General features: G+C 48.2%; 2 protein-coding genes across 2 annotated transcripts in view; both read right to left on the bottom strand.

The window, feature by feature from the left end:
• plxnb3 (plexin B3) overlaps window positions 1-11,218 on the bottom strand; it is a 41,700-nt gene extending 30,482 nt beyond the window's left edge. Inside the window, 1 exon segment of the mRNA XM_042097927.1 lies at window positions 11,113-11,218. Coding sequence (XP_041953861.1) covers window positions 11,113-11,218 — 106 coding nt within the window.
• The window catches only part of abcd1 (ATP-binding cassette, sub-family D (ALD), member 1), a 34,270-nt gene continuing 23,772 nt past the window's right edge, over window positions 5,034-15,531 (bottom strand). Inside the window, exon 11 of the transcript XR_006032820.1 lies at window positions 5,034-5,062. The gene's annotated coding sequence lies outside the window, so the exon portion shown is untranslated. The remainder of the gene's footprint in view (window positions 5,063-15,531) is intronic.

Genomic DNA, 15,531 nt, shown 5'->3' with positions numbered 1-15,531 from the left:
CTCACTTACACACACACTCTCTCTCTCACACACACACACACCAAGAGGAGCCCAGCATCTTCACCTTCAAAGGCAGGCTAAAGAAGCGAGGCCAGGCTTGACACAGTGGTAACCATCAGCTTTCTCTATCCACCCCCCTCCACCCCAATTAAGCCTCGCTGTCAGCTCACTCAAACGTCCCCATCTTAACGAAGGCCAGAGAGTTTGGATGAGTGTGTGTACTGTATGTGTGTGTGTGTGTGTGTGTGTGTGTGTGTGTGTGTGTGTGTGTGTGTGTGTGTGTGTGTGTGTGTGTGTGTGTGTGTAAGGGTTCGGAGAGTGCACAGGGTTTCAGGGGGTGTTAGAAGTCTCCTTCAGTCGACACTTTCGCCCTACGCGCTCCAACTGGCCGTGCTGCACGCATATAATGAAGATGATCAAACATGCAGTGTGAACTACAAAGGGCCTGCACGCCGGCGCCTGTCCGAGAGCATTACTCCCCCCTTCACTTTGGAGGCCCCTGCAGCCCCGCAGGGAGGTGCAGCCCTGCAGTCTTCCTTCCGCGGCAGCCTGGCGCGGCTACGAGGATCGCTCAGCTCCCTACAAGTTCCCAAGGAGAACAGCTCGAGAACCGCACACGCTGCCGTGAATACAAATCGCCCAGTCAGAACCGAAGATGGTAATCTGACATGCCGAAGAGGAGGAGGAGGAGGAGGAGGAGGATGATGATGATGGTGATGATGAGGACAATGATGAAGAGTGCTGTAGGTTTAAGTACCCGTCTTTATTTGTTGACTTCCCCTTCTGCAAACTTCACAGACGACCTCAGGGGCCCGTCAGTAGCAGACAGTAGTCTCGCTCAGAGAAGAGGGTTAAAGTTTGTTCTTTTTTTTATTATTTCATTTTCCCCCGTTTTTGCCGCCTCAGCATTCAGAACTTCTCTTAAATGGTAATCAGGAACCCAGGGCAACGTGCACGAGCACAGTGACTGACAGTAAAAGGGCTTGCGGCTGTCTTTGTTTACGCAGCACGCATACACACACACACACACACACACACACACACACACAGACACACACAGACACACACACTCTCTCTCTGTCTGTCTTTTCTAACACACACACATGCGTTCATACACACACACACAGACATAAGGGATTTGGGAGACAGTATAAGCAGGGTGGGGAGATATGGAGTACCAAGGGAGAGACAAAAAAAAAAAGAGACAAAGAAAGTGAGATTGAGAGAGAAAGAAAGACAGTGAGGGGGGGGGCAAAGTGACAGGGAGAGAGAGAGGTAGAGATGGACAGCATGAGAAAGAAAGAAAGAAAGAAAGAAAGAAAGAAAGAAAGAAAGAAAGAAATAGAGAGAGAGAAAGAAAGAAGAAAGAGAGAAAAACACACCCAGCTCATCAGGCCAGGTCAGCTGTAATTTATGTGGGTTCATGCAAGTAGCACATAAGAGAGAAAACAGCCCATGTAGCCGGAAAATGGTCCCCATTGAGGTGGCTGTTATAAAAATGCAAAGAGGTCTTCTTGGTGAAGTACATGTGACTTAAAAAAAAAAAAAAAAAAAAAACACTCCATCTCTCTCCATCTCTCTCTATCCCACACTACCTCCCCCTGGCCAAACACTCCTACAGTGTGAGAAGAGGAGTGTGCACATTCTTGTCGGGTTGCTAAGCTCACTCCACAGCACTGTCAAAATTCCAGCCAGCTCCCAAAGAAACGGTCTTCGTGGCAATTACAGCGTGTGCACACACCCTCAAGTCGCCAGGCTCCATGCCGTGCGCAAACACACACACACACACACACACACACACATATGAAACACTAACTGTCGGCATCTGCCACGCTGCACTGCACTACACACACACACAAAGAGAGAGAGAGAGAGAAACACACAATCCTACACATATGTACTGTTGACACACACAGACGGCAACTCTGGCAGCCACCATCAACATGTCAGACAGGACCACAGCCACACACTCTCATCCATATACATCAGCACAAACACAGCGGCAGTGAAGCCACACAGAAACATACAGAACAAGAGCCACACTCATATTCATCCGTAGTTTAACACACACAATGTGGCCAAGATAGAAACCTCCACATGACACAGTGAGTTACAATCAAGCTTGTCCATAACACCTGCTGACACACACACACACACACAACAGAAACACATGTGACAACACATATCTGTGATACATAAAGTAATCATGAAACACACAGACAAACACACACACACACACACTAGCACAAAGACAAGTTACTGAGACCGACAGAAAAGCATACACAGGCACACACAGACGCACAGCGAGGCAGACTGACACACATTTTTATACACGCCCGCGCACAAGAAGCTGAAGGCCATCCTACAAAGCCTGCAGCACCCAGACATTGAGAGGAAAATAAAAAAAAGTCTCTGAAGTTATAACACACACTCTCCTATATTAAACTGGTGCACACACACACACAAACACACCACACCCATCTCGTTTGCTATTGCAAGCAGACAGGAAGCAGCAGTGATTACAGTCTGCATCTTTACGGGCCCAATGTCTGTCAAAACACTTCAGACAGTCTGGCCTAAAGGACTTTCTTTTGTGTCCGAAAAAAAAAAACATCTTTAAAAAACACTGCGGCACTGTGCACACTTGCAAAAATGGCAGAATAAACCACAATCAGAGCAAAATATGGCCCCGGCATGGTCATTTTTTCCACATCATTTGCCTTTTGTCGGGCCCAGTGAAAAAACAGGCGCACAAGATGAATTCATAATAATAGAGTGGACTGAACTCCTTACACATGCACGTTTGACTCGAGCTCAGACAGGGGCTGGGCCCTCCAGAAGAAGGGAGGGGGGCACAGTGATGTGTCTAGTGCCTGACAAAGAGGCATGAGGGCTGGGCACGGCTTCCAGGAGGAGTGGGTATGATGGAGGGTGGGTGGGGGATATGTGGGTGTGGAGTGGTGAAGTGGCGGGGAGTTTAAAAACGCAGAGGTGAGGCTCTGTCATTCAGCATTATTGCTGGTACAGAGGGGCTGGTTAAGACAAAGACAAAGCGTTTCGCAACGCTCACTCACATTTGCGCACACACACGCGCACACACACACACGCACACACACACACACACGCACACACACACACGCGCGCACGCGCACGCACTCACACTGTCTCCAGGCGACGAATACATTCCAACGACGCCAGAGATTATTACTGCGCTGGCTGGCTCTTTGAAAACGGCGCGCGAGAGAGAGTGGCTGGGATTTACAAGTCTCTTTGAAGCCGAGTAGTGTGAGGGTGTCAGCATCCGCGAGCGCACCCCAGTGTGTGAGTCTGAGTGTGTGTGTGAGAGAGAGCGAGAGAGAGGGGTGAAAACCAGTGCGTAGTGATTGCATGATTGCCAGTAAAATAATGCTTATTCGTGAACATGTTCCTATGTCTATAACCATGTGTGTGTGACAGTGTTTTTGTTTGTGTACGTGTATGTGTGCGTGAGTACATGTATTCGGGGGAGAGAGAGAGAGAGAGAGAGAGAGAGAGAGACAGAGAGAGAGTGAGAGAGTGTGTGGGTGTGTGTCTATGTATGTATGTATGTATGTATGTATGTATGTATGTGTGTGTGTGTGTGTGTGAGTGAGTGAGTGAGTGAGTGAGTGAGTGAGTGAGTCAATGTGTGTGTGTGTGTGTGTGTGTGTGTGTGTGTGTGTGTGTGTGTGTGTGTGTGTGAGTGAGTGAGTGAGCGAGCGTGTGTGTGTGTGTGTGTGAGCGAGCGTGTGCGTGTGCGTGCCTGAGGTTTGCAGTGGTTTAATCACCTCCTCTCTGTGCCCGGGGTGGGAGGGGGATTCATTAGCATACTCAACAGTCGGAGCAGGGGGAGCAGGTGGATGTGCCGCCAACACCAGCGGATGGGAGGAAGTCAGAGTGAAAGCTAGAAAGAGAGTGTGTGTGATGGGGGAGAAGGAGAAAATGAGAGAAGGAAGGAAAGAAGGTAGAGTGAGAGACCAAGGGATAGAAAGAGAGTGTGAGCAATCGGAAGAGAAAAAGAGAGTGTGAGAGAGACGGTGAGAAAGGAGAGATGGGGTAAATTAAGGGGCGGGGGAGATAAAAAAAGGGGGGGGGGGGAGAAAACAAGGGTGTGTGAATGTTTGAAGAGCCGAGGCAAAGGAAGAGGTAGGAATAGAAAATGCAACGATTAGCTATGTAAGCTGCTGAATATTTGATCAGCATACGAGTTGTACAGTTCATGAGTGCGCACCCCCCGAGCTTGTCACGGGAGGAGTCCGTGTTTTCTTCTTTCATTTTTTACATTTCGCCAGAGGAGCAAAATCCATGTGTGTGTGTATGGATTTGTGCTTGACGGGGGCATCTTGATCCATCTCATCTTCTTCACTATCCACACACACACACACACACACACACACACACACACACACACACCTCTTGAATGCTCATGAATATCTCTCACATATTTCACAGACGAGATATGACATTATCCAGGCGTTTGACGAGCCCGTCTAGATGTAAGTAAGGGTTAGTTAAACCTTGCACGTACACACACACACACACACGCACACACACACTGTCCTGGAGGAATTTTTCCCATCTAAATATTCATCTCAGCAAGTGTAACTTAGCCACACGGCCAATTACAGACTCCTGCACTAATTATCACTCCTCGGCACAAACAAATATGATGACATCTTATTTTGATGCTAATGAACTGTAATGGCCACAAAGGGAGTTGAGTGCGTATTCAAATAAGGGCTGTTCCACACGAACAACAGGACAAACACAAAACTGACAGGAGAGAGAGGGAGAGAGAGAGAGAGAGAGAGAGAGAATGATTCAGAAAGAGAATGAGTGGGTGAAGGAGAGCAAGATAGTGAGAGAAACAGAGAGCGGGATAAAGAAAACACATCAAGACAGAGAGAAGAGCTTAAGTGCTTCAACTACATTAACAGTAACTGTCGTTATTTATGGGATGGCTGGTCACTCATCTCTTTCTCCCTCCCTCATTCTCTCTCCCTCATTTTCTCTCCCTCATTTTCTCTCTCTCTCTCTCTCTCTGCTGTGTTAGTGTCGGCTTGGCTTAGTCCACATGTTTTACTGCCTGCTCTGAGCGCAGACCACATGGCCTCAGTCACAACTCACCATCCGCTTCCCCAGCCATAAACCAGATCATTAGCATAACCAGATATCACACGCGGCAAGATTTCACACCCGTCAGCCACTTACTCTCGCCCTGTGACACACACACACATACACACAAACCTTGCAGACACATACACACCTCTCTCTCACACACGCATGCATTTAATCAGCATCTTAACAAGCAGCTGTGCATGCCATTGCCGAGATGATTACTTGATGGGAGAAAGATAAACAAATCTCTCCACTATAAATAGCAAATGGGAAAACGTGCACACAACCAAGATATATGTGTGTTTGCAGGAGCTGTTTTACAAGGATCACACATAAACACACAAAACACAAGTGTCTACACGGCTACAAGTTTCCATTTTTATGGTACGTTACAGTGGTGGAAACGTAGCCCACAAACAGCTGGATCTGTCTGCGGTTTCTCAACTCGTTAATGAGCGCCAACAAGGGCCTATGCCGCCAAACTCAACCACCCAGCCCTCTCCCCTCCCCTCGCCTCCCTGCCTGTTTACCAGGCGCGCCTCTTCCAAGACAAGTACAGCTTTGATGGGGGAAGGGGGGGAGAGGAGAGGAGAGGAGAGGAGAGGAGAGAGTTAGACAGAGGAGTGGAGAAGAGAGGAAAGGAAAAGAGAGAGAATAAAAAGAGAGAGATGGACCAGAGGAAAGGAATGCCAATTCAGAATTGAAACGTCCCAAAATTAAGTCGGCAACAAAGACCTAACCTGTTGTCACGCCACGCATGCTCAGACCAATGAAGGCTGACCGCCCACACAGATGGTGGATATCACACATCCATGAGCGGAGCACGAGGTGAACATAAGCAAGACTCCTGGGAGATGGGATGGGAGGAGAGGGAAGAGAAGAGAGGGGGGGGGGGGTGAAAAGACAATGGAGCAGGAACGGAAAAGAGGGAGCAAGGGGGGGGGACAACCGGAGAGGAAGAGAGGATGTTCAAATTCCAGTCCAGCAGTTTAGAGCCCGCTCCAGCTCTGAAAGGAAAGGAGAGAGACAGAGGGGGGGGGAGAGAGAGAGAGAGAGAGAGAGAGAGAGAGAGAGAGAGAGAGAGGAGAGAGGGGGGGGTGGAGGAAGAGAGAGTGAAGTCTCGCAGGCTGGCTGTCACACAAGCGAGAGTGGTGGAGACAGCCAGGGACAATAAGCGGACGAACAGCATGGAGATTATCTAATGAATGTGGAGGATAAGGAAAAACAGTCCAATGTTGCAGTTTCAAAACAGCTGCATACACAATCTGTGCCATTTACTAAGCGCCTGCAAAAGTGTAGTCTGTCAACACACTTTCACAGGGGCCAAAACATGCACAGCAATGCATCTGGTTTAATTTCGGTGGAAAACATCTTTGCTGACTGAAAAGAGACATCTGAAACATGCGTGGAGAGTCAATAGCAATCAACACGTATTCATAGGCCCCTGCCGAACTATGCTCTCACTTAACTTGTCAGAGCCAATTCTGTCACATGGAAATATGCAAATACCCCGCCGGGTCTGATGCAGCCATTCTGGTGGCAAAAACAAATGTTTTGGGGGGGGCCTCCAATGTTTGGCGCACTGAAGTGGCTGTGGAGGACACTTGAATCTGGTCGAGGTGCCATTTCCCTTTTCAAGCTCTTTCATGTTGTTTGGAGTAAGGCTGCAAAAGCCCCTCTTGTATTGGACTCTGGGAGTGCAGAGGAGAGTGGGAGGAAGAGTTGGGGGGTGGTGAGAGGTTGAATCAATGCATTCTCTAAGGCCCCTCTCTTCTAGCTTCAATGAACCGGCTTCAGGGAATATATGAAAGCATAAGGAAAGGCTATGAACCACCAGACCCTGACAGCAGTTAGACACTGTCACAGTGAATATCTAAAATGCACCAGAAAAAGGCCCAACAACTACCAGCAGCCTGCAGGGCAAAAAAAAACAGCCATGCATGAGTTGGCAGTAATTAAAATCTTTATAAGGAGTGATCACTAAATAAATATGCCTAGCAAAACGCCCACTCTTGGGAACCCAGTGATATCCGGCTTTTGTCTGTGACGATACTTTGTAATAAAAAAAAAAGATAGGAATTGTAAGCAAGGTAAGACTGTTACATCTAATTGCTACTTTGTCTTGTTAGTGTCACGGCATTTGTTACATCCAAATTCAGACACATCACGAAGGGAGCACCGGGCATATTATAGCGAGGAGACACGTCAATCAAAGTTCACTTGCATGAAGCACCGTACACTTACTTCATTCAGAGGCGTCGCTGCTCATTCCCTGGAGTCCCATCCGATCCGTGTTAAAGCGCAATCCAAAAACAACAACACTGAAAAGCGGAGAAATTTAAAAAAACGACACCGGAGCCTAGCCAACACAGTCTATAGATCCCATTATGTGTGCGCTACATTGTTCGCAAGCGGCGGAGATTAGAGGTAGCAGTGAGAGCAGACTGGTGGGAATAGGCGGAGCGTTTTTACGCATCCCCCAAAACAGAGTTTTCAATGAAGCAGCTTTCTAACAGGCGGGGTCGTGATACTTAATATTTAATTTTCTCGCGTATGGGCGAGAACTTAACCGCACTGATGAATACAATATCTCCGCCCACTTTAGGGTGTTTACGTCCGCGTACCCACAACCAGGAACTTCAACCCCGCCTTCAGCACCGCAGCTGGAGTGACAGATGGATATTGCCAGTCGCCTGCCACAGCTAAACCGGGGTTTGACATAGATACTCTGGGTTTTAACAATGACGATTAAAACGAATAGCGAGCCCCAAAAGTGGCAACATCCCCCGTACTCCCCCCAAAAGAATCCTCAATGGTTTAGGACCGTGTGTCAAGAGTCAACATTTAATCCCCCACAGCTAACAAGCTGTCTGTAGTTAAAAAACACCGCAAATACGAGATGTGATGGGTTTCCAGCAGGATGAACTAATTTAAAGCTAAAAAAAACAAAGCAATACGAGACACGTTGCAACTCACCACGACATTTTCATAGTAGCCAAATTGTGGTGGTCTGCAACAGACATCAACAAAGGCGTTAAACTGAAATTCAAAATCCCAGTGCTACACAAAAGCGAGAGGAGGGAGAGGCTTCTTGACTTGACACGCCAGGGAAAATGATGACAGCCTATTGTACTTTAGTTAGGGGAGGGCGTGGAGTGAGAGAGAGTGAGAGTGAGGCAGAGAGGGGGAGAGCGAGGGAGAGATTCCCAGGCGAGTTTGGTGATGAACAGGCATGCTGGGAGCACTGGGAGCTCAGCTGGGACTGTTTGCCCAAAGCCGTGAACAGCCCTCATCAAGGCCCTCATAAAATATTAATCCTGCACACAAAAGCACCAACACCCACGGACCACCACACACGGCTCAGCACACATGGAGGGGGGCCGGGAGGGTCTACTGACCAGGCAGGACACATGAAGGGATGGGGAGAGGGGGAGAGGGACAAGCCGTGAGGGCCAGCTACTACGGAGAGATAAGACACATGGGGAGGAGAGAGAGAGAAGGGAGGGGGAGAGAGAGAGAGAGAGAGAGAGTGTGGGCAATGATAGAGAAACAAAGAGAGATAGGTAGTTACAGTTGCATAAAAATGGGAAAGATACTGTGGCCGTTGGTAAAAGACAGGGAGATGGGTAGAGAGAGGGAGATAGAGAGAGAGAGATGGAGAGGGAGGGAGAGAGTTACTGTGGCAGGCAGGCAGCGAAGGGACCATAATGAATGGAGGGAGAGGGGGAGGGGAAAGGGTGAAGGGTGACACGCAGTAATTGGGGGGAAATGTGTGTGACGGAGGGAGGAAACCATTATTGGCAGGTGAAGAAAAAATCAGAGGCATCCACCAAATAATGAAATGACCAAGGTTGAGGAGGGGAGGGGGGTAAAGACAGAAGAGAGAGAGAGAGAGAGAGAGAGAGAGAGAGAGAGAGGGAGCGAGAGAGAGAGAGAGAGAGAGAGAGAGAGTGAGAGTGTGCACACACACACACACACACACCCTTTAGAAAATAAGAGCACATGGAGACATTTCTTTTGAAGTTAGTTGTCGGAAGTGCAAGGCTGATATCTTTTTTCTTTTTTAAAAGATGAGAATATTTTGGCTGGCCGGGGCGACTTTTCACACCACCAGGGCCAGGCCCTTATTAATGCAAACAGCACAGCATTCCCAGTCTTTGGGAGCGCAGGCCCCGACGGCCCCTGAGAGCCTTGGCAGAGTGGCGGCCCAAGCAGTTGTCTAGCAGCATTCAGTGCTCTGGGCAGAGGAAGCCAAGGCCTGGGCACTCTAGCAAACAATGAGGAGGCTGTGTGAGGATGCAAGCCCGGGCCCTCCCCTCCTCCAAACACACAGGGCTGCACCAAGGACACACACTCAATTAGGTGTCTGCAAATACACACACACACAAAGATACAGACAAAAACACTTGCACACACACACACACAAAAACCTGCACACAGTAGCAGATTCAACAAAACAAATAAGACTAGGCTTCTTTTCACAGTCTTGTCACAGGCGAGGGATGCATGGTCCATAGCAACACTGCAAACACACACACACACACACACACAGACACGCACATACAAATACATTCACATAAAGCCACGCTGACACAACCCTTAACAATAGCACTGATTACATGCACGCCAAATCGATTCAAATGTTGCATATTTTTGGCAGTCAGTTATTTTGTCAGTCCGGAAGATGCTGCAAAGGCTACTGCTCTCTCTTTTTGTACACAACCAATCCCACTTCCACTCTGGTCTACTGACCGAGATTAAAATGGCTGGCAGGAGGCGATTCCTATAAAAGGCAAATATATGCAAGAAAAACACAGCACAGACAGAGCACTCTTCATAAAATCACATTCTGCTTAGTGCAGGTGTGATTATACCTCACAAGCAGATACCACACACGAGGGCAATTACACATATCTAAAAATCAAATAATGATTTTTGCACTGCATTTATATCTTTGGATGGTTTTAAATCATTGAATGGCTTAGCCCCATCATATATCTCTGACATGTTAACTGCATATACTCCAGCCAGATGCCTACGGTCCTCAAGCAAAGGTCTCCTCTTAATCCCGAGAATAAATACTAGTTCCGCTCATGGTGCTTTTAGTCACTATGCCCCTACACTCTGGAACTCCCTACCTTCTGAACTGACATCTTCTCAATCAGTGAATTCTTTTAAAAACAGACTGAAAACATATTTATTTGCCTCAGCTTTTGGTTAAAATTTAAGGTCTTTCCAAGTTGGTGTGGCGACTTTCATACTCATGATTTTCATACTCATGAATCATTTCATTCATGATTACTTTTATCAGAAACTTTTATTTCTATTACCATTTTAATTTTTTATTTTTATTTTATTTTACTATCAATGTGTTTTAATGTCTATTTGATAATGTTTTTCTAAAAGCGCATTGAGTCTGTGTATGCCATATGAAATGTGCTATATAAATAAACTTGACTTGACTTCAGTGCTTTCTGGTACCTGCTATGACATTTGAAAAAGGAAGTGAAAAAATATAAGACAAAAACTGTTGTTCTTTATCTGTGTGGCCCACGTAAGAATGTGCGTCTGCTGACGTCATAAGCAGTGAATCCTCTTGGCTTGTGCGTTTGCTCTTCTGTGGGGTCTTCCACTGACTGAAAGATCGATTGTGCCATTTTTTTCCACCACCAGGCTCCGGCAGTGACCCAAGAGAGCCGCTGTCAGGATGGACAGAGACTGGAAAACAGGCGCTGGACATTCTTCATCTCCTTCTCTCCAGTCCATCACTGTGTTTGGGTCTTTCCGTCTGCCGCCCACCCCATCAGCCACTTCCCACCCCCATCTCCCCCCTCCGCTCCGCTCCACTGCGCAGTACACAGTACAGTCCAGTCATGGAGCGCGGCTCGAAAACGCACAGACAAGCGTGACTATTAAAATATCAAAGCGGGCTATGATAAAGATGGCCAGTGTGTGTGTTGGCGGAAGCGGGCTGACCTCCCCTGTGTTTCGGACGGCTCCCGTCAGGACGCTGAATGGTGCCACTGTGGCTGAAGGTGACCTCTGACCCCGAGCGCCGTGGCGCAGCTTCCTCCTCCAGCATGGTGAGCCAAATATGCGTCCGTCGGGAATAATGAGCTGGCCAGGCCAATTACAGCCGGCTGCTCCGACTCCCATCTTGGTTTTCCAGCAACACACACTGCAGATGAGATGTAGTGGAGTGTGTGTGTGTGTGTGTTTTGGGGGGGGGTTGGACAAGACAGCTACAGCCAGTCAGATGGGGACATCCACGCAATCTAGGAATTGCTCTTCCAAGTATCCACAGTGTAATCAAAGACTTGCCTCAGAGCTTTGCACCAACAGCTAGCACCTGCATTGTCTTTGTATAAACAACAACCATCTTCATTGTGATATGAAGGTATCAGGGTCACTTAAAAAGCTGCTGCTACACCCTTACATCTCTTCAGAAAGAAAAAAACATACAGTTTGACACAGTTAGCACACTGTGTCCAAATAGAGGGTGAGAGCCCAAACAAGTGTAGCTTGTATAGCCACAACTGCCGCCTCACAGCACCCTGATCCCACACCCCAGAGCGGCTCGACAAACTTCTCTCCTGACTCAAGCCGAGGAGTTTAATGAAGCTGAACTCATGGAGTCTCACTCTGGGACTGGCACGATAACACGTCCTCTGCTGAGACACATTAGCACCATTCCCCTGGGTGCCTGTCTGAGCAAAACAATCACAGGCAAAGGCAAACAGCCTTGTTTATTTTGATGAAGATAACAGTGGTGTGGCGGCGCAGAAGCACTCCAATGGGGGGGGGGGGGGGGGGGGTTGGGCGTGAGTAGCTTTTACTTTTTGTCAAGATTTTTATCAACTAACACGCGCCTTGCTCCTGAAATAGCAGCAGGCGCTGGCTTAAGCCTCTTCCAAGTCTTCGGGGAATGAGATCCTCTCACAGAGTTTCACAATGTGATGATAAGGACGCTCTTCTTCTGACAGGGCTCAAGCAAGCACACAGAGAGAGTGAGAGTGTGTGAGAGAGAGAGAGAGAGAGAGATAGAGAGAGAGAGATTTTCCATAACCATCAAGGTTTTGTAATGTGATATTCCAATTGCACATTTCTCGAGAGGAACGCGAGAGGAGAGAAAAGGAGCGCAGGGGCGTGAAGGCATCTCAGGAGGAACACCAGACCCCAGGGTGCCTTCTTGGCTCAGCACAGACACACCCCAAGAGCCCAAGAAGGCTGGGGGAGCTTAGGGGTTGTGTGTGTGTGTGTGTGTGTGTGTGGGGGGGGGGGGGGGGCAGTTCTCTGATAACCATGTGGCATAACAGGTTAGACAACCTCAAGGACTGCAGTAACAGCAGCAGTAGCAGAAGCAAAGCACTGAGGCAGGGATGAGGAACAGAGGAAAATTCACAGGAACTCATGACAAAACCACAGAGAAACCAGCAAGCCCAGGAGAAACAGCCATTATCGCTCCAAAACAGCAAAGCCCATAAAAGAAGTAAAACAAAAACTAAAGGGAAAAAAACCCCACACACCCCCTACTAACTCTCTTATTTCTTTATTATCATGGCTGCCAGTGAATGCAGTCAGGCTAGAAACATCAACCGAGTCCTTCATCAATCAGCCGAAATCAAATTTTTGTGCAAATTTCTTCCTATGTTTGCGCAGGAGACGCAATAAGAGCCTGGAGTGGGATGATAAACAAGTGGGTGTTAACAGCGGGGTTTAGCCTAAAGCAGATCTGCAAAGTGTGCATTACTTCACCAACATTAACTGGCCAGATGCGGATAGTCAGCACTTAGCCTGCTCCGGCATCTTTAGCATGCCCTAATCTATACTTTACCCTTTAATCGGCTAAACATCCACGTTCATACATGTATGCAACATGACTACAATTACCCCCCACCCCATTAAAACTCTCTCTCACACACACACACACACAAACACAAAACCACACATCTACCCCCTGCCTAGTTGCGAGTGCTCTACCAATCTTATCAGCTTGCATTGCGACACAGATCGGAGATGGATCCGCTTTTCTTTGTCATTACCCTCCTTTATGAAAGGAGAGGGGGAAAGAAAAGCAGATGACACAATTGATGTTTCTGCCAAACAAAGGGACTAAAGAGGATCGCGCAGGGGTTTAGCCGTGAGGGCGGCAGAGGGGTGTCACGAGGGGAGGGGGGGTGGGGCAAGCGGGGGCGTACAAGCTGGCGGTGCGTGTCCACGTTAGACGGCGTGGAGAGACGGGGAGAAAGAGAGAGAGAGAGAAAAAGATAGAGCGAGAGAACGGGAGATTGCACTGAGCGCGCAGCAAGCAGCGAAACAGATGCCGGCGCTTCCAGACAGCTGCGGGAGCAAAGGCACCAATTAGACTGCCACCCCTGCCTCTGACACACATTATTACAGACTCTATAATCTACGCTGGAGATCCGCGGCCTACACGATGCACCACTTCACGGAAGGAAGGGAGCAGTGACACTAGCAGACAGGGAGGTGTGGAGCAGAAAAAGAAAGCGGAAAGAGAGAAGAATCTTCTCCAATCATAGAAGAAAAAAAGAGTACACAGTCTAGACCAAAAGAAAAAGTGTACTTGCAATCTCAACTATTAGACTGCAACAAGTCACTCACTAACTAAACACTTAGCCTTCTACTGCAACAGAGAGAGAGATAGAGAGAGGGAGAGAGCGAGAGAGAGGGAGAGTGTGTAAGCAACATATAAAGAGAAAGAGTGTGTATAAGCAGCATAAAAAAAGAGCGAGAGAGCGAGAGAGAGAGAGAGAGAGAAAAGAAAGAGAGAAATCAAATCTTATCCTTTCTCTGCACATCCTTCCCTCCCTTCCCTATGATTATACTGCTCTCACGCTGAGGCGCTGGGCGGGCATGCTGATGACAAGCTGGGGACGTGCTGAGGAGAGCATGGGCCTTCCTGTCCTCCCTGAATTGGTCATTTCCTGCCAGAGACAGCTGTTAACCACAGAGAACTGCGACTGCTCCCACTGTGACCCCACAGATAAAAACCAGCACCCATAAACACCCTCTTCAGGCTCCAGCAAACCACTGGCTCACCAGGCCAGTTATTAGCCAGCAGAGTGCATCAAGGGCCAGACTCAGGCCCCTATGGCTATGGGTTGCTGGGGTGGGCTGGAGGGTGTGTGGGGGGGGTTGCCAGTGAGCGTGACAACCAGAGAGAGTGGCTGTCTTGTTAATTGAGATTGGGGGTGGGGGGCATTTTGGCAGACAAAATAGGGTTGAGACCTTGGTCACCCTCCTCGGTAGCCTATAAAAAGCTCATTGTCGACTGGGTAACTTTGTAAAGGCTCATCAACGTGCTTCTGAGAGACGCCGAGCACACAAAACGGGGACACAAAACACACAAAGGGGCCATATTAGCCGGCGCTGGAACCTATGGTCGCCTGACCTCCATCTTAATGGGATAAAAGGCTAAATTTCATTAACTGCTCTCGTGTGGGCAGCCAGGGTTTAGTGACTCAGGATAGGACAGAGGAAGCGAAGAAGAGGTGGCGGTGGGGAGACAATTGTCGGAGAAAGGAGTGCCTAGGAAAGGAAGAGACGGAAAGGAAAACAAAAGGAAAGGGAAGAGTACAGAGAGAGAGGGAGAGAGGGAGAGAGGGAGAGAGGGAGAGAGCTGGAGTGTCTGATGCCCAAGAATAGAATGGAATGAGTTTACCAGTGTGCTGCACCCCTCACACAGTAATAAGATGGTTTGAAAACCCATCTTTAAAAAAAAAAATGAGATATACAAACATGCTAACAGCCCATAGTTATGTGCTCCACTTCAAACGCTGTAGTAGAGCGTAACATGCATTTACCAATGGTGGCCCCATTAGCCCGGACCAGTTAAAGTACACTGGCTGTGCGGAGAGCGGCGCAGTGCAGAAGCCGTGTTTAAAGTAGCACCGGCGGAATAAAGAGCCGCGCTGTTCTGGGAGACTGAGCATTGTTAAACAGCCGGAGCGCGAGAGAGCAAAGCCCGGCCATCAGATAACAATGCCCCGGCCGCTGAAGGGAGGACCACTGGAACATCAGGAAAAGAAAAACACCCATCAGGATTTTCCAGCCGCCTTCTGCCACTAGTTTACCCACATTGCTTGCCTTGGCTCACTTCGAGCGTTTTTTTTTCTCCTTTTCTTTACCCCTTCTATTTTTTTCCAAGCACAGAAATAAAGCTATTTCCTGGGGTTTCGTTGGGGAAAAAAAATACACCCACTTAAGAAGATATTGCTTCTTTGGTAAAGGGGGGGGGTCATTGATTCATCCTTTGTGAGGAAATAATTGTCGTAAGCTCTGTGGTAATTGTGCTCTAATGGGGCTATGCAGGCTACACCTCACTAAATTGAGTTAACCCGCCGACAATATTGAGAAAAATGAACTACCATGGCA

The sequence above is a fragment of the Alosa sapidissima genome, chromosome 7, assembly GCF_018492685.1.
Source record: "Alosa sapidissima isolate fAloSap1 chromosome 7, fAloSap1.pri, whole genome shotgun sequence".
Classification (NCBI taxonomy): domain Eukaryota; kingdom Metazoa; phylum Chordata; class Actinopteri; order Clupeiformes; family Clupeidae; genus Alosa; species Alosa sapidissima.
Note: the sequence above shows the minus strand (reverse complement) of the source record. Positions and strands in the feature narration are given on the sequence as shown.